Source organism: Sesamum indicum, linkage group LG5 (assembly GCF_026168435.1).
Source record: "Sesamum indicum cultivar Baizhima isolate 11 linkage group LG5, ASM2616843v1, whole genome shotgun sequence".
Lineage (NCBI taxonomy): Eukaryota > Viridiplantae > Streptophyta > Magnoliopsida > Lamiales > Pedaliaceae > Sesamum > Sesamum indicum.
The window spans coordinates 16,399,854-16,420,915 of NC_142661.1; the positions used below are offsets into that span (position 1 = coordinate 16,399,854).

General features: G+C 35.6%; 3 protein-coding genes across 14 annotated transcripts; 2 read left to right on the plus strand and 1 right to left on the minus strand.

The window, feature by feature from the left end:
• Window positions 1-1,341: 1,341 nt before the first annotated feature.
• On the plus strand, window positions 1,342-8,976 carry LOC105161868 (casein kinase 1-like protein 2). The gene is made up of 14 exons (XM_011079706.3): window positions 1,342-1,726; window positions 1,840-1,880; window positions 2,503-2,572; window positions 2,672-2,820; window positions 2,937-3,032; window positions 3,118-3,188; window positions 6,500-6,561; window positions 6,668-6,731; window positions 6,799-6,883; window positions 6,962-7,088; window positions 7,211-7,293; window positions 7,370-7,433; window positions 7,674-7,810; window positions 8,251-8,976. Exons 1-14 carry the CDS (start codon window positions 1,651-1,653, stop codon window positions 8,548-8,550), a joined length of 1,425 nt encoding a protein of 474 aa, XP_011078008.1. The 5' UTR covers window positions 1,342-1,650; the 3' UTR covers window positions 8,551-8,976.
• Window positions 8,977-9,561: 585 nt separating this feature from the next.
• Window positions 9,562-17,366, minus strand: LOC105161871 (translation initiation factor 3 subunit I). 9 transcript variants are annotated; one of them, XR_002287124.2, is made up of 9 exons: window positions 17,081-17,366; window positions 15,618-15,758; window positions 15,453-15,536; window positions 14,918-14,998; window positions 13,135-13,275; window positions 11,775-11,831; window positions 10,534-10,629; window positions 10,158-10,444; window positions 9,562-10,024 (listed from the first exon to the last, which is right to left on the minus strand). XR_002287124.2 is itself a non-coding variant. In XM_020693895.2 (8 exons), exons 1-8 carry the CDS (start codon window positions 17,321-17,323, stop codon window positions 10,324-10,326), a joined length of 918 nt encoding a protein of 305 aa, XP_020549554.2. In that variant the 5' UTR covers window positions 17,324-17,366; the 3' UTR covers window positions 9,562-10,323. The 9 variants fall into 9 exon arrangements, 5 of the variants coding, with proteins under 5 accessions (XP_020549554.2, XP_011078015.3, XP_011078012.3 ...); XR_847806.3 differs by having other exon boundaries at window positions 10,145-10,444; XR_847807.3 differs by having other exon boundaries at window positions 9,562-9,993; window positions 10,084-10,444.
• Window positions 17,353-20,895, plus strand: LOC105161869 (stress regulated protein). 4 transcript variants are annotated; one of them, XM_011079707.3, is made up of 7 exons: window positions 17,353-17,773; window positions 18,184-18,402; window positions 18,943-19,029; window positions 19,199-19,345; window positions 19,982-20,008; window positions 20,109-20,204; window positions 20,539-20,895. In XM_011079707.3, exons 1-7 carry the CDS (start codon window positions 17,543-17,545, stop codon window positions 20,737-20,739), a joined length of 1,008 nt encoding a protein of 335 aa, XP_011078009.1. In that variant the 5' UTR covers window positions 17,353-17,542; the 3' UTR covers window positions 20,740-20,895. The 4 variants fall into 4 exon arrangements, 3 of the variants coding, with proteins under 3 accessions (XP_011078009.1, XP_011078011.1, XP_011078010.1); XM_011079709.3 differs by having other exon boundaries at window positions 20,109-20,181; XM_011079708.3 differs by having other exon boundaries at window positions 19,283-19,345.
• Window positions 20,896-21,062: the final 167 nt, after the last annotated feature.

The window sequence follows — 21,062 nt, forward strand, 5'->3', positions numbered from 1 at the left end:
CAATCATCAATACCTACAAAATTGTATAAATCTAATTATTAGAATTCATGATTGGAAATTAGTAAAAAGTCACTTACCATTAGAATTAATTATTCCATAAATATGAATAAGGAAGACAATTTTCCTACTTATATATACCAAATTCTAAGGATTTAAATATTTTACCACATGTCAATATAAATTTAAAATCATGGGTTCGAATTTTATCGAATATGTGGGTGTTTATCACAATTACATAAACTTTTGTAATTTTCTTCATTGTTCATATTTATATTTGACGTATTAATTTGATCGGTGGATTGCTCAATTTATTAAGATATTAGTGTAATCATATAACTACTGCTTTAAAAAAAAAAACCATCCATCAAAATAAGTAGTCCTTGAAATGAGGAATCATGCCTAAATATAATATTTTAACTTGATTTAAGAATTTGCTTAAATACGTCTAGATGGTTTTAAATATTATAAGTTATAACTGTCAATTTTTGTTGGTATTTTATTTTAGAAAAGAGGATCGGTGATGTTTGAGATTCGGAGAATAAGGCTAAATTGGAAGGTGTTGGCTAAATCAACAAAAGAGGAGCAGTAAAGCAAAGAGAAGTAGGAAAAGGATAATTCGTAGTTTGCATTTCGAAGTTTCTTCACTATCCATTCCATTGTCCTACAAGCCTATTTATACTAGTTGGTCGAAAATTCTTGAAATCGAATGATTAAGATTAATAGCTTACTCAACCGGCTATAAACTCTAAAACATTGCTCAAATATTATCTAGGATATTTTCTAACTTCCCTTCAACAACTAAGATATTTCCAAAAACACGTTTACTTTTAACATTTTTCTTTTATTTTTGTTTTTTATTTTATCTAAGATAGCCTGTTATATCGAGATTTTATACGGAAAAAAAATCACAGTCAATGCTCAAAATTTAAGTTCCCATGAATCTAAATTAAATTAAATACAGTTGTGCAAAAATTCTTAATTTGAAAATATATTGTGAAGACGTGGCGGTCGAAATTTATCAATTAAATAAATTCAATTGTACGCTTTAACGTTGCCATTCAAAAATTGTAAATAGTATTTAAAAAGTAATAATCATAAAAAAAGATTTGAAATAAATAAATAAAAAAAATTATTGTGAAAATTGGATCACGTGACATATCCACTCGGGCCGGGGTGGATAAAGAGGGGAGGTCACGTGAGTCACGTGACGACGGCCCCCCCACGCGAACTCAATCCGTCCCCCCACTCCAGTCGTACCCCATTCTTTCCAGAAACAGAACCTTCCACCACGCGTTATGCCAACGCGTACTGGACACCGTACCTTTACTTTTTCCACCCAAACGGCGAGACCCCCAAACGCGCACGCAGAGAGAGAGTCGTGCATATAAATGGCGAGAGAGAAACTGTAGAGAATTTTTTTCTTTCCTTCTTCTTCTTCTTCTTCTCTCTACTCACCCGCTCTAAACCTAACCCTAGTGCTGCTGGTGTTGAACCCGAACTTAATCGCACTCTCAGTTTGTTAGATCCAACCAAGTTGAAGGAGCCGCCGAGATCTCTATCTGGGTTTTCTAGGGTTTGATTGCCTATGAATTTGGTGTGCTGAGGCCCGGGGAGAGGGGGGGAAGAATCTAAAACCTAGGTTTTGTGCCGATGGAGCCGCGAGTGGGGAACAAGTATCGGTTAGGTCGGAAGATAGGCAGTGGATCCTTTGGAGAGATCTACCTTGGTAAAATTTTTCCGTTTTGCTGTTGGTTAAAAGCATTTGTGTTCTTCGTTTTCTGGGAGTGACTTTTCACTGGTTGAGTCGTGGTTAATTGTTGGTTTCGGTGTTGGGTACAGGGACTAATATTCAGACTAATGAAGAGGTGGCAATTAAGCTAGTGAGTTCTGCTCTTTCCCTTTTTTTCTTTTGGTCAAAGTGTTTGTTTTGGTCCTTTTTCTTTGATTGGTGGGTTTTGTTGTTGTTTAAATGTTGAATTTGCTGCTCTTGTCTTGAAGTCGTCATTGCATGTTCGTTCATGAGATTTACTGGTTCAGTGATATTCTCGTATAGATGAACTCAAGTAATATGGTTTTATGAAATTAATGAACTTTGCATTTCATTTAATTCTGAGTTTCTGTTTTTGGGTTGACGAACTTTCTTGTTTCTTTTCCTTCCTTTTGTTTTTCGGTAAAGGTTTGACTTGAATCTGTATGGATGACCAGTTTTAGTGTTCTTCAGCTTCAATGTTCTGAATTGGAGATGGTAAATTCTTTCGTTTTTACTCATTGAAAGGTTAGCAATAGAGGAAAGTGTAGCATATATTATGGAGCTGTCAAGAGATATGTTAGTGGGTTAGCCTATATATTAGTAATGCCATGTTTTGGCTGGTTACTTCCATTTTTTTGTTTTCAAATATTTTTTGGGTGGGTTTGTGCAAGTGTTCCGTCTTCATCATTTAGGTGTTATTTATGAATTCTTCCTACGAGGCTACATTTTGACAGCATATATGATTTTTTCAGGAAAATGTGAAGACAAAACATCCTCAACTGCTGTATGAGTCGAAGTTGTACAGAATTTTACAGGGCGGAAGTAATCATTCATCCAAAATATTATCTTCATTTTTTGGTCTAGTGCCCAGATTTTTATTTCATTTGTGTCATGGACTCTAAATCTAATATGAAATTGCAGCTGGGATACCAAATGTAAGATGGTTTGGTGTGGAAGGAGACTACAATGTTCTAGTTATGGACTTGCTTGGGCCCAGTCTTGAAGATCTATTCAATTTTTGCAGTAGGAAACTTTCTCTGAAGACAGTTCTCATGCTTGCTGATCAAATGGTTAATATTTTCCTTGTTTTAGTTTGATTCTGATTGCAGTGGTATTTATAATAGAACATCGGATTCTCTATAAATGGATGCCTTAAGTTATAAGTGTTACCCAATTATCATGTCAGATCAATCGTGTCGAATTCGTCCACTCAAAATCATTTTTACATCGTGATATCAAGCCAGATAATTTCCTCATGGGCTTGGGAAGGCGAGCAAATCAGGTCCTTTTCTTGCTTATCTGTGTTTTATTGTATACTAGCTGAATTTATATGCTGATGTGGTATTTTCTTATGACGTCGATATTAGGTTTACATCATTGATTTTGGTCTGGCAAAGAAATATAGAGACAGTTCAACTCACCAACATATTCCTTACAGGTTAGATTAGCATTAGTTACTTTGTTTGTATGCAGCATTTCATTGCTACTGATTGCAGCAGAACTGCAAATGCGACACGATTGTTTCAGTCAAATTCTCAATTTGCTATTCTGTTTGTGGGATTTGTTTGTTTGCCTTTGGGTTACTTCATATTCCAAGATGCAAATCTCTGTTAGTTAAGATCTTTAAAGAACTACCTCGTCTTATAAGAATTTGTTAAAAGCTCTTAATGGCTCACCTAATAGAGATATTAAAATTGGCATGTATAGTATTCACATGAATAGTAAGCTACCGACTTTTTTTACTTGAACTGGGACTTTCTGTTTGAAAGGATCAATACAGCTTTCTTTTTGTTTGTTTAACTATAGGTTCTCATGGTAATTGGGGAGCAATTACCTGAAACACTCTCAATCTTGAACATGTAAACACCCTTCAACTCAAACAAGAAAAAAGAAAAAGGAAAAAGACAAATACGAGCATAAAAGAAGGGAAAGAAAACTACTTAAGAAAGAAATAATAGCGCAAAGAGAATTTACCTAGTAAAGACTATAGTTGCTTCCCCCTCCTGATGATTGAGTAAAATTTCAGATGCTTGGTCGTGCAGGTCCTTGTGGGCATGGATGATAGGCTAAATAAATAACCTGTTGGTGACGGCAGTCACTTAACAAATTATTTTACATGGCAGTTTAAATACATAAAGGTCTAAAGTAGCTAAATTAAATACATAATACAGCACTGCCTCTTGTCTTACATGTATGTGACACCAATGATCCTGTGCATTAGATGCTGGATGAAGTGTTTCACACGTGGGTGGGATGTAGCCTCGAGGCACGAGGCATATGACATGGGAGTCATCCCATTTATAATATCAAATTAGAAGATAAATCAATTATAGAACGAGCAGGGGAAAGGTTATTGAGAGGAAAGAGGCATAATATATATTTTGATGATGGATGTCAAATACTAGAAAGAAAAATGATTGTCTATGTATCAAAACCATGAGAAAATATCCAGGAGGGGAAAGTAAAATATTCAATTAGAATAAACACCTAACAACTTCAGGTAGATCCATACATTGTTATCAAAGTGCAAAAGGACTGCGGTATGGTGACACGTGTAAGGTCGTCCATATCCTGCGCCATTGCAGCCATTTCACCTGGCATGTAGATGGGGCCTTCTTCTGAGGACTGAGGTGCCTGGTGCATCTTTTTCAACAAAGCAGGCTTGCGTTGACTTTAATGGGAAAGAAGGAATTCTTTTCCTCATGCACTGTTCTTTCTATTCCTAATGGAGTACTGTCTATAGTTGTTAAAAGGCGGATAGTACATCATGGTGCAAAGGTGCTCTAGAGCCTTCGCGCACGGTGCATGGTGTGGCGTGCAGCTTTTGAAGCACATTTCATATTTGCAGAAATAATTTATGTATTTATACCATTAGTATCTTTAGCAAAATCAGCAGGTTCAAGATTAGGTTTTTATGTTTTTAGCAAAAATTCAGGAAAAGAAAACTATAGTTAGAAGTTTGGCAAGAAAAATCACAAACTTATTGATTTAGCAAATATAAAATATAGTTAGAAGTTATGACATTAAACGATAACAATAATTACATCATTATAACGTAATAAGCAATTTAACTATTGGTTCAACGAAAGAAACACACAAAAATAGAAAAAGACAAATAAAATAGCTTTTGACAGAAAAAGAAAAGAAGAAAGGACAAGTAAGAAGACTATGGAGAAAGAGAAGGCAGTTGCATCTGGGAAGAAAAGAAGAAAGAAAGAAGAAATAGCAAATGAGGACATCACCTTAAGAGGTGGAAGAAAAACCCGAAACTGTTGCGAATTTGGGTTTTTGTCTTCAATTTCCTTTTTGAATTTTATTTATTAAAAGCCCAACTTTGCTTCAGCCAGACGAAGGCGCCCTGGCACCGGCCACCATAGCTGCACCAGGCGAAACCCCAATTTAATTTTTGGTAAATGGCGCTAGGCTCTCGCCTTTTTGCGCCAGAACGGGCCATTTATAACTTTGCTATCTCCTTGCTTTCTTCTTTTTCTCCTTTTTTGTTCTTTTCCCGATGTTTTGTTTTTGTCTCTGTCTTCTGACATTTCTTCTTTCTTCCATCGTTTTGTTCTTTTTTGTTTTCTTAGGGTTTTCTTCCCCTGGCATTTTTTGTTTTTGCTTCTGCCCTGACGATTCTTTCTTTCCTTGCAGTCAGTTTCTCCCATGCTTCTATTTTCTTTTCTTTATCTTTAATTTTCTTTTTCTTGGCCATTCTTGTTTTCTGTTTTCTTGTCCTTCTAATTTTAAATTGCTGAACTACTGTGGAGAATTTTCTTTTATCTTTCTGGAGATAATTTAAATTAATGTTGATGTTGCTGATGTCCAAGTTATTACTGAAATTTACGCCCAAACAGGAGATATTATTGCAATGGTTTGCGGGATATTCTGAGAAATTGATTTTGCTGATTTTTTAGCTAAAATAGGTGAGATTGTTGCAAACATTCGGGCTGGATTTATGGAAAAAAAGGATATCTTCAATTTGCTCAATATGATTGCTTAAATAAGTGTTGAAGTTACTGATATTACTGAAAACAAATTCTTAATTGCTTAAACGGTTGCTAAAGGTGGTGTAGTAGTGGCATTTTGTTTATATAATTCATTTATGTAACTCTGAAAATTCTCGCCAGGTGCTGTGCACTAGTGTGCCTTCTCTTGTACTTTTTAATTACTAGGACCAAAAGATGACCAAAAAGAGACGCAATATTAGTACTTTCTTCTATGACAACAAATCTCAAATTAATTGGAGGATTGAGGGTAGTTACGAAAATCAAATTTATTGCATTTGGAAGGTAGATCAAGCCCAAGTGACTATAATTCTTTAGCTCATACTAATATGTTATAAATCTTGCTGGGATTATAGACTGAATATATTAATCTGTCCTGTAAGAATATTCTTATCATTTTTTTATATTCTATTGTATGCATGCATTTTTATTACATGTATAATCTTTCTGGAATCGACTGTATGGATATCTAATCAGATTCTCATGTCAATTTATGACGTGATTCTACATTTCTGCTTGATTTTGCGTCTAGATTTGACTGTCTTTAACTTAAGAATGAGTAGTCGGGGATCCTCTGAAATCAACTCTTCGTTTGCTTTGCTTCCCATTTCCTCTGGGTGTGTGTGTGTCTGTTGATGACCAAGTTTTTATTACACAGTCTTTTTCTTCTATCTTTCTGGCTAACCTATGGTCTTCCTGATATGTTTGGCGGGTTGAATTTTAATTTACTCTATTGCAAACACTGCAGGGAGAACAAAAATTTGACTGGAACAGCACGATATGCCAGTATGAATACTCACCTGGGTATAGGTAGGTGTTTGTTTTCGTTTTGCCATGTGTTAAAATAGACCTGATTCCTACACTCTTCTTAGTTGAATTTTCTACTTTGTTGAGATGCTATTGATATTCTGTGTAGAACAAAGCAGGAGAGATGATTTGGAATCTCTTGGATTTGTCCTGATGTACTTCTTAAGAGGAAGGTAACTACTAATATTTTGGCTTGTTATTCTGTATTGAGTTTTGTGATTTGACATCAATTCTCTACAGCCTTCCATGGCAAGGACTAAAAGCAGGAACTAAGAAACAAAAATATGAGAAAATAAGTGAGAAGAAGGTTTCGACTTCTATTGAGGTAATTTTTATTCTGCAATCGTGGTTGGATGTGCATCCTTTGTACGCAAGTATAACTGCTGACTGACATTCTTTCTAGGCATTGTGCCGAGGTTATCCAACTGAATTTGCATCATACTTCCACTATTGTCGTTCACTGCGGTTTGAGGATAAACCAGATTATGCCTATCTTAAGAGAATATTTCGTGATCTCTTCATTCGCGAAGGTCTGGTTGTTTTGGTGAACAGAAGTTCTACTTGACTAGTGAAAGCCTATATATGTTCCAATTCATTGAGCCGAGAAAGCTAACAGAGGGAAGGAATTGATAATTGATCATTTTCCTGGCAGGTTTCCAATTTGACTATGTTTTTGATTGGACTATTTTGAAGTATCAGCAGTCGCAGATGGCAGCTCCTCCTTCTCGGGCTCTTGTGAGTAATTAAGCAAGAATATTTTTTCAAACACAATATGCCAATTTATTCATTTTATGATGCATGTTGGTTTCAGGGCCCAAACGCTGGGACGAGCTCAGGACTGCCCCCTGCAGTTCCCAGTGGTGAACGGCTGCCAGGTATTTCCCGAATGATCTCCATATTAACCTTTTGTGTTCTTAATAATTAGGTGATAATGGACCATTCATAGCTTGTGAAACTAAAACTTTACAGTCCCTTCTAATGGTTGTTTGGTACCATTCATTATGTTGTTCACACTTGGCCTAAACTATTGCACATCTTTGGGTTTAAGAGTCTACTGTAGTAAGTTTTATAACATCTGTAGTTTTAAGATGTCTCCTCTGTCAATTCTGCTACAGGTGAGGAAGAGGGAAGGCAAGCAGGCACTTCAGCAGATCCTTCCAGGAGGAGGAGTTCTGGACAACTCGTAAATGCTGGAAGCTTATCTAGACAGAAAAGTCCAGCTGCAAATGATTCAGCAAGCAAGGATGCTATGGTTAGCTGTGAATTCAGTCACAATTGGCTGTAGATTTTGGCTTTATCATTGCCTTTGTATACTTTCATGTAGAGTCATTTGGAGGCTGGGCTAAGCACCTGCTGCCATGGACCCAACAATTATGGGTGGTCCATGCAGTTAGTTTATCAGTCTACGTTAACTTCAACTTGTATTAATTCATAACTACTAATTAGACTGAACATCTAAATTTGGTAATTTGGCCAGGCTTGAGTCTGCTGTTCATATTAGGATCATTAGGATTTTATCAAACTATGTTTTGGTCCTGGGGTCGATTTCATTTTTTTAATTTCAGGTGAAATTTTTTTGGAGAAACAAATGGTTTTTCATTTTTCAGATCAGTCTATGCACTGCATATGTTTTGCAAATTTTATTATTTATGTCGTCTATTGTTTCGTCTTATAGCTGGTCTTATTTTGCAGCTCTCTAGCTCTACCTTCTTCGGAAGGTCTAGTGGAACACTCAGACGGACTGCTGTTTCTGGAAGCCGTGAAACTTTCACTTTGGGAAATGATTCTGAGCCTACTCGTTCTCGCACCCCTGAGGCTAGTCCAGCTACTGTAAACAAAATATCCAGTGGACAGAGAACCTCACCCCTTGGTGGATCCTCCGAACCAAAACATACTTCTTCCGGGAGGAACAATACTAGCATAAAGAATTATGATTCTGCAATAAAGGGTATTGAGAGTTTGCATTTCGACGATGAAGAAAGGTTCCATTGAATGCATGCTTTATCACATTCCTGTAAATCATCAATTTGTGTGATAGACATGAGAGAAGATTTAACGCTCTTGGATAATTCTCTCTGGTGAAGACGTGAATCCAAATTCAAGAAATCTTGTTGGCATTTGTGCTCGTGGGGATATATAACTGAAAAACTTGAGTGGATTGTAGGGTTGTCCATTCAACTGAGTTGTGGTGTGGGTCTTTTATTCCATGTGCCCTTCTTTCCTTACTCTGGGTATCCTATTTCTGCCTAGTCTTGGGTGTTCCTGAATTTGTAAAATTGGCCACTGTAATACTGGCTTTTCACAGTATTATTTACCAGTTCAGAACATTTTCAAGTTTAGGCAACTGGTTCCAAATATTCACTTTTTATTGTAATCTTGTTTAAATATTTCATTTAGCTAAAGAGCTGTTTTCACTTCTCTGGTTGTGATACCTGTGCCACATTCTCATGATTAGAATGATATCTCTGAATAGTTGGGAGTTGGATTAAGTTTGATTATTTGGCTGCTTTGATAGTATTATTATGATGGACTTCCAATTTGCTATATGCTGAATTGTGATACATGTGCTGACTCTAATTCATCCTGTCCATGCAAGATGAGGTTTTTGACAAAGCTCTCCAAAGACTTGAGCTTTATTTTATGAGAAGCCAAGAATTCTTTTGTTTGATTGAGATTTGAGGGTGTCCTTATAAAACCCATCGTCTTGTTATGCACTTTGGATGCTGAGTTGTTTGGATTTGTATTTTTTTCGTTCATTCTTTTTCCATCAGAAGTGTTAGGTTGCGAATTCTGGTCCTTGTAGATGCTGCGTTGGCCCCAGGACTACTTGTCTATGCTGTTGTGATGATATTCTGTTCCCCTTTAAATGATTGGTAGCATTTGCAACTAATTCAGAATCTTGGCAGTGTACTTTTTCCTTTCTTGCATATTAATATCAGCACGATTATGCTCTCCTCTGCAAGTATTGGTGACAGTTCATGACAAATGAGAAGAATCCTCATCTAGAATAAAATGGCTAATTTGAAATGTAATGCTCCATAAGAAGAATTCTTACAGAAATGTTTGTGTCGTGCCAAATGAAGAAGCCTAGACAAATATAAAGGAGACATATGTACAGTATTGCAATCACCTTTCTTGAATATATTCAGTCGCCCACCAGGAGAAAAAACACCTTGAAACCCAGAGGCTAGTAAGGAACTGACAGATGTCCTATGGTCTCTCTCTTATGACTATAACGGGCGGGCAAAACCAGTAGACAGATGGTTCTAAAAGACGGCAAATAACCAATCTAGTGAAGGAATCAGTTTCTCTAACACATTGACTTCTGAGCTTAAAGCTCAAGAAGAACTAAGGATTGGCCTGAGGAACACTAGGAACGTAACTGTTGCATGGCATGGATGGTGCGTGATGCCAGCTCTTCAGGAGAAGAGACACCTGATATTTTTTATATACGACTTTGTAACACCTGAATAAACACCAACATCACAATCCGCAATGTAAGACCAACAGAAAAGAAATACATACCAGCCTGTGTATAGTTCTCTTGCAAAGTAATATTTCATGTCTTGCTTAAGGAGATACAAACCTTTTTGGCTCACCTTTGCCTCGTAAACCTGAGATGGAAAAGGAGCACGTAAGCTGAAACAGAAAATATCTTCACATCATTGCCTTAACCGAAGCAGTTTGACTTGTTTTTGAAGTCTAATGTTCTCTCTATCGTCTCAATACAAAAGCCAACTGATCTTCCTAAGGCCATGGTCTCAGCTAGCCTAGACCGAGCTTCACTGTGAGAATACAATATTGTGACAGCAGCTTCTGCAGCCCCCCTAATCTCTGACTCGACTTTACTCTCTGTGAAGTTGAGCCACTTATGTACTCTATCCAGCTGTCTCAAATTTGATAGGCCACAGTTAGTAAAGTAGTAAAACATCCAGCTGACTGAGGAGTGCTGAATAACTGGAAGTTGAAACTGACCTTCTCAACGTCTGAGTGCAGTAACTCTGAGCATCCAAAAATAAGATGTTCTGCTGCCAAGCCTCCAAGGATTACACATGAAAATTTCTTTAAGGTCTGTTCAAAATGAAATTTCAACAGTACAAAATTTAAGATTTTGCGGACTTTTTTGTGACTATTGAGAATGGGTTAAACACATAGTTCTATTTGTCAATCTTGTTTACTTGCTCCTATGGAACCAAGGTTGGAAAGATTGACAAAATTAGTGATCCACAACCACTGATGAAGGATTCCTTAAAAGTCAAGATGAGGAATCTTTTTTCGAAATTCGAATGGATTCAGTCTTATACATACACGAGGAAAGTAATCAAAGAAAGAAAGAAAATATGTGATGCAGAAAAATAGTGCTCCAGAAATAGTTTAAGAGAAGCTCTACAAAGATCAAGATGCATAAAGCATGCAGATCATTTTTCAGTTGATAGAGTTGATGTTAATATAAGTTTCTGTTAGTGGATTTGGATGGACAGGTGACTGAAAAATAAATCTCAAATCCAGTGTGTCTTATTCATTTAGTGATCTGTAGGGATAAAATGTCGTTACTCTTCAACACATAACAAAACTCTCGATATTTTAGGATAGAGTTTGCCACTATTTGGTGGCCAATGAAACCTCTATCAAATGATAGAACTAACTCAAGCTTACGGTTTTGAAGGAAGAGCCTACAAGAGGTTCAGCTTCTCTCTTTCTCTAGTTGTTATGAAGGGATACAACTTAGACAGTTGGTCTTTATTCTTAGCAATAAGATTATTCTTCATAAACAGACAAACTAACACAAAAGATCACCTCATGGATGAAATATTGAAACTTTTGCCAAATGTAAGGTAACATCAGAACACAAAACTCTCACTGTCCCAAATTCATATTCAGATTTCCAACCAAGAAATATGGTCATTTATATACCAAATGTATCAGTTGCCACAAAAAGTAAGTACGACTCTGAGAAGCCATATTACCTATGCGGTACACAGTGTTCCATACATAGATTGCCAATTACCATAATTTGATAATTAGAACTGGATCAACTTGTTTACTACACCAAGATATCATGGTTATTTTAACATAAGATCTCCGCATCATCAGTTTTGTGAGATATATAGGCCCATTAGCATCCTTTTTTCACAGCTAGCCCACACCAACCCCAAACAAAACTCTCAACTGATTATGATAGAAAGAAGCAAAAGATAGCTACAGGAGAGTCTCACCTTTTTACAAAGCTTTTTTTTGGTGAACTTTCCCTTTGACATGGTCGCCCCGTAGACCTGTCCAAGTTCGACTAAGATATTGGTAAGTACATTCTGGAGATGAAGCAGTGGCAAATATGACAAAATTGATCCTGAAGCATATACTACATCTTTCCTTGTCCACCAATCGATACTCAAGTTGCCATGTTAGATGATAAGGCCTCTCTCAGGATTAGCCATGGATGGAAGTCACAAACTGTAAAGAGGTTGAAATGGTATTCATATATCATAAAATGCAGCCAATAGGTCACTCTAAGGCTTCCTTGTTTTAACTCACTGATTGGGTCTATCAATGATCAAGAATGGAACATAGGGTACATTCACAAATAATCTAGCCAATCTAGGATAAGTTGTTGTAATGCAGGAATGAGGGCATATGAGATCGCCACTTAAACGAATCCCAGATATGTTTGCAATAAATTCAAAATGCAGCTATTGCATAATGAAATGCTTCCAATACATTAAAAAGACCCTATGATACACAAAGAAGAGATAAGACTACAATTCACCAATGATTGAAAGGTATCTTAAAACATATGATGGTAGAAAATTTTTTGTTGACAGGATAGTTTGAAGCAACTTATCTATCTCCCCACATTGACTTTGATAAACTTCATATGAGAGAAAGAAAAATAAAGTTCCTCTTTTGGCTCATAAACTTTTAAGCAAAGTGTCAATTACTACTACACTTGCTTGGATATTTAAAATGCAATGCATCTGATTGTGAGACACCATATTAAATACTCTCTCTGCCTTGTAAAGGATGACATATTGACTTTTGCTAGGAGATAAGAAAAGTCTATTTTTGGTGAATTTCTTCCAAATAGTTATTAAAAATATAAAATCTATAATAGTGAAATTAATATAAACAAATTAAAATATTACCACTTGTCAATTAAATAAAAAATGAATTTCTAATGACCAGCTAATTGGTGTCAGACATATGGTAAGGGAAGTTTTATTTTCTTCTTATTAAATGTAAACAAGAGGGCAAAAACAGTCATTAACTGTACATTTTACTCATTTATAATAACAGAGAAGCATTTTAGTACAGATGAAATAGAAATCCAAAAATTCTTTGTGTAACGAAGGCAGTGCAAAATATGTTATCTCCACTCTAAGGACTAAGCTGTTAGATGAAGTTGTCATTGATTACAATAGCTTGGTACTGCTTCAATTAAATGCTGATGGCCATCCCAGTCATCCATGGGCAGGCATTCTTCACAGTTGATAAAAATTTTTATTTTAAAATATACAGCCAAAAACTTTAAACTTACACAAATTATTGTATGAGCAAACAAAAGTACCTTAGTGCACTTACATCTCTAAGAAATTCAAAGCCAACAAACTCCACATTCCCACCAGCGAACTCGTCCTGCAACAGATCCTCCACACTCGGTATTTTGTATCTTTTTGGTAAGACCCCAAGCATATAACCAACTAGAAAGTGACCAGCTTCATGCTGAAAAATGTTAAAACATGAAGAATTTTGTGTTGAAGAAGATTCATCAAATTCAGTTTCACGCTACTGCCAACAGTAAGTTAAGCTTAACAATAAATGCTCAAGGAGTGAATATTAAAGCAAGCAATGATCTTGAGGCGAAAACATAAGCAAACCTATCTCAAAGTACGTTATACTGAATCAATATTTGATAAAAGTCTCCCTGCTACATCCTTAAGACAATGATCATTCTTATAGCCATACATTTATGCTAACGTCAATCACATTTATATGGGACATGGATATTGTTTTTGACACAATTCTACATAACATATCAAGGAGTGTAGCTTATAAGGGAAAAACTACCTATGTCAAATAGGTGATAGGAGTGCATTAGGTCATGTCTTGATTCTTATCATTTGCGGTTATGGTAACTTATTGAGGCACGTTACGGAGGATGATGACCACTTACCAGGTGAGCTTGTCACCCATATCCCACTTATGGTGGAGATGAACCAAAACGAGTATTCTTGGGGATGGTGAATGGAATAGTGATCATAGACAACAGGTGAATACATTATGAAATAGGGACGCACACATTCTTGTAATGGTGAGATAACTCCAAATGATAAAATATTATTTGATAAGTCAAATCCGCTAATGATATCATCAGTTAATGTTACGGTTTCAAAAATAAAATGTGTTTTTTTGTATAGTTGGACTGTTGCCCTTATACAAGGGATAAAGATTTTTGTATTATTCTAATAAAGATGGAAAATGTTTTGTCAACTTTTTCTATTAGTTTTGTCAATAAATGCAAATTAAACCTTGTGACTAAGACAAAGAAAACATCATACTGTTAATCTAACCTGTAAACTGCCAACAAAATCCATATATATACATGAAAACATAGATCTAATGATGACGGAAATTGTTCCTATTACTTTTGTAAATAAAAGCAAATTAAACCTTGTAACGGACTAAGACAAAGAAAGGATCATACTGTAATCCAATCTGTAAACTACCAAAAAATCCATTTATATACATGAAAACATAGAACAATTAGTCTAATTTAACATAATATTTCGGACTATGGTTGTAAAATTCAGACAAGGAAGTAAATTTATTCATATTGAGACATTGTTAATAGAAAGCTAATAATATCCATACTGGGAGATGATATAAATAATTTATACCTAAAACATATAAAATAAGAAAAACTTTAATTTTACGAAGAAACCAATGCAAAAATTCAAAATACATAAAAAAAAAGAAATGCAAGTACAAATAACGGACTACATTTTATTCACCAAACTGTATATATATAATATAGTACATGTAAATGTAAAAACAGTAACACTGAACAAAAAGAATCTATACTATTTTCCATCAAAAGGGGACAAGATAAAACCTAGTCAAGGAAGTTGCTAATTATGCATAGATAATTTATAGCTAACTATGAAATAAGCTAACACAAATTTAGTAACCAACATATCAATATTGGTTTTCGGTTACTGATGGCCTGCTCAATTTGATATTTTTGGTTATCTCGAGTTCCTAGGTTTTGTTCCTAGTCTTTTCACATTAGCTTTTATTCTATGTTCACCTTTGAAAAGAAGTGGCTGTCAAACCAAATAAAATGGAAAGCAATACAACCTCTTACATGCGTACACATTAGATGATCTTTGTAAACAGAGTCATTACTCTCAGCATTCACTGTTCTTCCAAAATCTTGTATAGTGACCTACAAAAAGTTTATTTGATTAAGAGATTAGCAAAGGAAAAAGGTAAATGTAATGCATTTATGAGTAGATACAGAGAAGCCCAAAGTGACCTCTTTATCCTAATTATCACATAGGACATTTTGTAATAATGTTGTAGACAGCGAGTTAACCTCATTAAGTTGCATGAATAATAGAAGTTCCCCTGAATAATTTTATAATCAATAACTCATCTTTTATGCACACAAGACACATAAACAAGTTAAACGTGAAAAAACATATCTAGCATTGGTACAGTATCAAATCTGCTATTTGGCAAGCTAACAATTATATAACTTCCTAACTTAAGCTTCATCATATCAACTAAATTAACAAAAAGTTGCTATATAGCTTTCATAATATCAATGTTATGCCAACTTACCTGATCCATGAACACTTATTAAAAAAATAACCAAATTTTTAAAAGCTGAGAAGCACCATGATGCTGTAGAATTCCCACTTCTCTTCAAGCCTCTTTGTCATGTTGCTTGCTATTACTCCAATGCTTTCAAGGATATTTCTCTATATCGGATGATTAAATATTTTTCTTGGTGTACTCAAATAGAAAAAGAAAGAGAGCACTAAGGATCATAGTTGACATACCTCTATTTCTTCCTCCTGTAGTTGAAACTCTAGGCTACACTTGACGGAGTCAAGGATTGCATTGACCACTAACTGTAGCGATGATATTTCAATCTCCCGTGTTAACTTTGACTCATCTAAGGATGATATAGTTCCAGGAACCTATAATATTAAATCTGCAACAAATAAGAATTTATAAATAGACACTTACCCCGTTGATCTTAAATTTTTGAAATCCTAATTTAATATTGTTTGTTAGTGATAGTTCATTATGCCAACTTCATGAATTAATCTTTTATTCCCTTGCACAAAGTTAGCAATTTTAGGAATTAATTACATCCCAACACTCAAATTTACCAACATATAGCACCAACCCCAATCACCTTAACCCTTTACACACTCTGAACGATTGTGAGTCAAATGGAATAAAATACATGAAGATAATAAAGCCCTCCATTGAATTAGACAAATGTTATGCTCCCCATAAAATTGAAGGTCTATGTCCTCTTTCTGTCAAAGCAGTGAACATCTAGATGTTTGATCTGGGAGGATATCCCAAATATCCTCTTATGAAAGATAAATTTGTGTAATTTTACCAATTTTGCTCTCATTCAAGTAAATAAGAATCAAATGTAAACTCTTTAAGGGTGTGTAGGAAAAGTATGTCCTGCAGAACATAATCTTCCATTATTTTGTTTAACCTTTCATTTGTGTTTCATTCTTTCTCAATATCTTGTAGTGTGAGGAAAACAAACTCTACACGTAATTTTCTTTTATAAATGTTGAATCTATTCTATTATAAAAATGTGATTGTTTCTTCGAATTCTTATTCGGGTGAGTTGTCTTTTTTGATATTGTTATTCCTAAGAGTAATATCGAAAATTAATAGGTCTATTAAGTCCTATTAATTAATCCTTAATTAATATACACTTAATAGAAAAGCATTAACTATTTAATTCTCATAAACTACATCCTATATAGTACACACAATTATATTAATGTACCAATATTTTAAAATTGTAGGTTGTTAATTTTTAAGTTGTTTTGCAATAATTTTTACTGTAGGTGAAGTTAATAAGAGTAGAACCTAGAGTAAATTAAAGTTGATATTTGGAACAAAACAATTTAATATATATATATATATATTTTTTTTTTTAATAAGTTGGTCGAAATTGGCGATGGTGCCTATCTTCCTAACAGGCAAAATAAAGGTTAAATTCAAACTCCACTAATATTAGAAATATCATTCTATTTTGATAATAAATATTAATAATTATAATTAGTTTATTCAAAAAAATTATAATTTACTGTTTTTATCTTATAATAGAAGATTGCTTATAGAAGATTGCTTATAGTTTTATACTCAAATTAATTTTATTGAAACTGTTCAAAATAAATTAGCCACGCCTAAATAAATATCGAGAAAGTGACGGGGACAGGAAACTGAAGGGAGCAAATCGAAATTGGTCACTCTGTGATTGTACCTTTGCGGCAGCGGCGCCGAAGCCACGTAGGAGGCCGGCGGGATGCGCTTGCAACTGCTTCACCAGAGACAGCGCCGCTCTGTAATTTCCCTTCTCCAATTCTCTGTCTACTCTCCTCAGCGCTCTGCGACGGCGCACCGCTGCCTCGCCTTCCCTCAGTCCCGTAGCCCATACTGGACGCTTCTGAATTTGAATCGCCGGAACTGATGAAACCCCTTTCACTGAAGAAATATACATTTTCATTGTTACTACTCCATAACGCAAGTAAAAACAGACAAGGGAGCTCATATATTAATGCAATACCTAGAACGACGACGTTTCTGGGCTTTTAAGCATCCCGCATTATCCTCTGCCGTAATAGCTGTGGTTGTAGTAAATGGAAAGAAAATGAATGAAACAAAATAATAATTAAAAACACAGCAAGAAATTGTAGCCATTGTTGCATATTTGAAGTTGGAGGCAATGGGTAGCCGTATTATAACGTATAGTGGAGGGGCATTCTCCCTTTCCCGTCGCTCTTGCAGAATAGTGAGTGGACTGGAGCAGCCGGCCGGCGGCGCCGCTGTGAGGTGGCAAGTGCTGGAGCAAGTTGACAAGGAGTTGAGCAATGGGAATGAGAGGGCCGCTTTGAATCTTGTCAAGGATTTGCAGGCAAAGCCCGGCGGTCTCCGCTGCTTCGGCACCGCTCGCCAGGTTCATGCACAATTTCACCTTTTATTTGTTTCTTTTGAATTGATCGTCCGCATTATTATTTACATTTTGTTTCTTTAACTTTCAGGTATTTTTTAATCAGAAAAAAGATCTATGTTTGTTTTTTTTTTTTTTTTTTGGGTAATGCAATGGGTTATTATTTACTTCTTTAGAGTTTTAAGATACCAATTCTGCATGTAGAATTGTTCTCTGTCAAGTAGTTCTATGTAAAAGAAAGGACCAGAATCATAAGATCTTTACAGTTAATGCGTTGATCGTGTCTATTTAATCAGGTGATGCTGCCCGTTAAGACTCTCTGCTTTCTTTGGTGGCATGGTTAATCATTTAGAGAAAGGCCTCTGCTTTATGAATTCTTGATATCTGCTTAACTTAATTAAGTAGATCGAATGCAGATTCCACAAAGGCTCTACACACTGGATGAATTAAGATTGAATGGAATAGAAGCTGCATCTCTTTTATCACCGGTAGATACCACACTGGGTTCTATAGAGAGGATAATTCAGGCTGCTGCACTGTTGGGAGGGATTGCTGCTTGGAACGTGTTTGATTTGAGCCCTCAGCAGATCCTTTTCACGTCTCTCGGATTCTTGTTTCTATGGACATTTGATGCGGTATGCTTACCTAAAAGATACTTTACGGTTCTTCTGATACGTGTGTATGCTGTGACGTTTTAGCCATTGCCAACTCTTTGTTGCACATTTTGTGCTGTTCTTATCAATTTTTAAAATAAGTGTTGTTTGTATTTATGCATATATACGGATGCTAAGAGCTTCATCATACAAAGACTCGATAAGTTTGTGTGTTCCAATATAGGATAAACTTATCTTAAAATTGAATGCACATCTTCAGTTTTATTCATGGGTCTTGCCCAACTATGCAGAAGTGGATTCTCTTATTGATTAAGCCTCTAGAATCGCTGATAGGAGGAAAAATGCCAATATCTTCCTTCCCTATTAACCATGTTCGTATTTAATCCCAGTATCTTTGCATATCATTTATGCGTGTCATTATTTGCATACTTAATCAACCACTGGCATTTTTCTAACTCTCTTCACAGTTGCTGACATCATTTCCTTTGTCCTCTTTTTCGAGATTGCTGAGCCATTATGGCCTTTGTATAAATTTACTATTTGCTAAGTGGTCGTGCATAGGTTTCCTTCAATGGTGGGATCAGTTTCTTGGTTCTTGATACACTTGCCCATTCATTCAGCCAAAAGTACCATGACAGGGTTGTTCAAGTAAGATTCCTATCTAGCTATCATATCCCTCCATTGATGTGTCTGTAACACAATAATTTTGTATGTCCTAACTAGTTATATTGTTAATTATAAGCATTTTACCGTGACTGATCTCTTCTATTTCCTTGCACTGAGATCATTTCTTGATTATCATCCGCATATGGGTTAGCATGAGGCAGGTCATTTCCTGATTGCATATTTGCTTGGAATCCTACCCAAAGGATATACACTAACCAGTTTGGATGCTTTGAAGAAGGAAGGATCACTCAATGTACAAGCAGGGACCGCATTCGTGGATTTTGAATTTCTTGAGGAAGTGGGTGTACTTCTTCCAATCTGTGCCTTTCTTTCTAGATCTTATGTCCCCTGTTGTTTTCCTCTTTCAAATCTCTCGTACTGGTTAAGTAGTTTCAGATTAAGGGTGCTTTTTCCTAATTTATCAGTTTCCAGCTTACTTACTTTCATTGCCTGATTAGCAATATCTGAGATCTCCATGATGTCTTCTACCAAATAGGCATTTTATCTTCTCTTTACTAGTACAACTGTCGTTTTTCTTTTTTCTTTTCCGCTTCATGGATTTTTTCTTTACTTTTTCATATTTTGTTTTCTTCTCTTTCTTCTTTTCTTTTTTCCTTTTTTCTTTTGTGGTTTTGGTTGAGTGGGTCACAACCAGTGGAGCCATAGAAATTTTGATTCTCAGCAAAATCATATTCTCTGACCTCATGGTGTTAGTTCATACTTTACTCTTCTCATGCCTGAGGTACGATCTAAAATATCTGAAATACTTGCCTCTGAAAATCTACCACAATGGTAACGTTAGGAATTGTTTCGACAATGTGTAAATGAGTTCGGAGTTAGCAATGACTTCTATTAAGAGATAATAAACCTCCATTTACTGAATGCTTGGTGCTATTCTTTATCTGCTAACGCAAGATTACTTGTTCCATTGAAGGTGAACAAAGGAAAAGTATCAGCCACTGTAGGTTTTATTCTTTCTTCCTTACATCATTACTACTATTATTTAATCATTCTTCTACTTATGAGAACTTGAAACTACTGATACTGGTGCTTCTTTGCAGACACTGAACAAATTTTCCTGTATAGCACTAGCAGGTGTGGCAACTGAGTATCTTCTCTTTGGCACCGCTGAAGGTGGTCTTGCAGATATTAACACGGTTTTATTTCCCTCTGACCTTTCAATTTTATCATTGACCCCAGCCGTGTAAACTTAGACTTTTATAGATTGTGGTTCTTTACATCTCCTATGTCAAATTGGCGAAATTAATAGTCAGGTCATCCGACCCCAAGTCATGTAGTTTATTGCCATGCCATCTCTTCAGTCAATGTCTGAACATTTTTATTGACATAATCAGATCAAGCACGTTTGAACTTCTTGCTGACAATGTCAAAGAAATACTCTTCTCCAGAAAGATTGAGTTCTGCTGCTACCTTCCATGGATAAAATGTTACCTATCTATACTTCTAACTTGGACATTTTCTGGCCGACAGTTGGACAAATTACTCAAGAGCTTGGGCTTTACACAGAAGAAGGCCGACGCTCAAGTGAGATGGGCTGTTCTCAACACTGTCCTGATTCTGCGTCGCCATGAAAAAGCTCGTGCAGTGCTTGCTGATGCCATGTCCGAGGGACGGTCAGTGAGCTCTTGTGTCGACGCCATTGAGGAAACCATAGATGTCAGGGATTTGTAGTCCCATATGAACCTGCATTTTGAAGTTTTGAGTAGATTCCTGGGCTTTATTATAGTTTCATTTCATGCAATTACCAATTAGTTGGAGACTGGAGAGTATATGAAAGATGTATATTTGTACTTTTTCTGAAAAATATATTTCAAACATGCTTTCCTACTCTTCAGATCAAATATCACATTAATTTTAGTTACTTATATTTTATCATCACATCAGCTATTATTATTAATTTTTTAGCACATATCTAACACACATACTAAAATCCCCCATTATCTTAAATTTTCTTCATAGATATAAGTGTTTGATTATAGGGAAAATAAATGGAT

Bases quoted from the DNA above. Each gene is read 5' to 3' on its own strand.
- LOC105161868 (XM_011079706.3), top strand. From the start codon at position 1,651: ATGGAGCCGCGAGTGGGGAACAAGTATCGGTTAGGTCGGAAGATAGGC. The intron at 2,821-2,936 runs GTTAATATTTTC...TTATCATGTCAG, and splicing joins TCATGCTTGCTGATCAAATG to ATCAATCGTGTCGAATTCGT. The intron at 6,732-6,798 runs GTAACTACTAAT...AATTCTCTACAG, and splicing joins ATGTACTTCTTAAGAGGAAG to CCTTCCATGGCAAGGACTAA.
- LOC105161871 (XM_011079710.3), bottom strand. From the start codon at position 17,323: ATGAAAATGTATATTTCTTCAGTGAAAGGGGTTTCATCAGTTCCGGCG. The intron at 15,537-15,617 runs GTATGTCAACTA...CATCCGATATAG, and splicing joins TACAGGAGGAAGAAATAGAG to AGAAATATCCTTGAAAGCAT. The intron at 11,832-13,134 runs GTAAGTGCACTA...GAACTTGGACAG, and splicing joins GCTTTGAATTTCTTAGAGAT to GTCTACGGGGCGACCATGTC.
- LOC105161869 (XM_011079707.3), top strand. From the start codon at position 17,543: ATGGGTAGCCGTATTATAACGTATAGTGGAGGGGCATTCTCCCTTTCC. The intron at 20,009-20,108 runs GTAGGTTTTATT...GCTTCTTTGCAG, and splicing joins AAGGAAAAGTATCAGCCACT to ACACTGAACAAATTTTCCTG. The intron at 20,205-20,538 runs GTTTTATTTCCC...TCTGGCCGACAG, and splicing joins GTCTTGCAGATATTAACACG to TTGGACAAATTACTCAAGAG.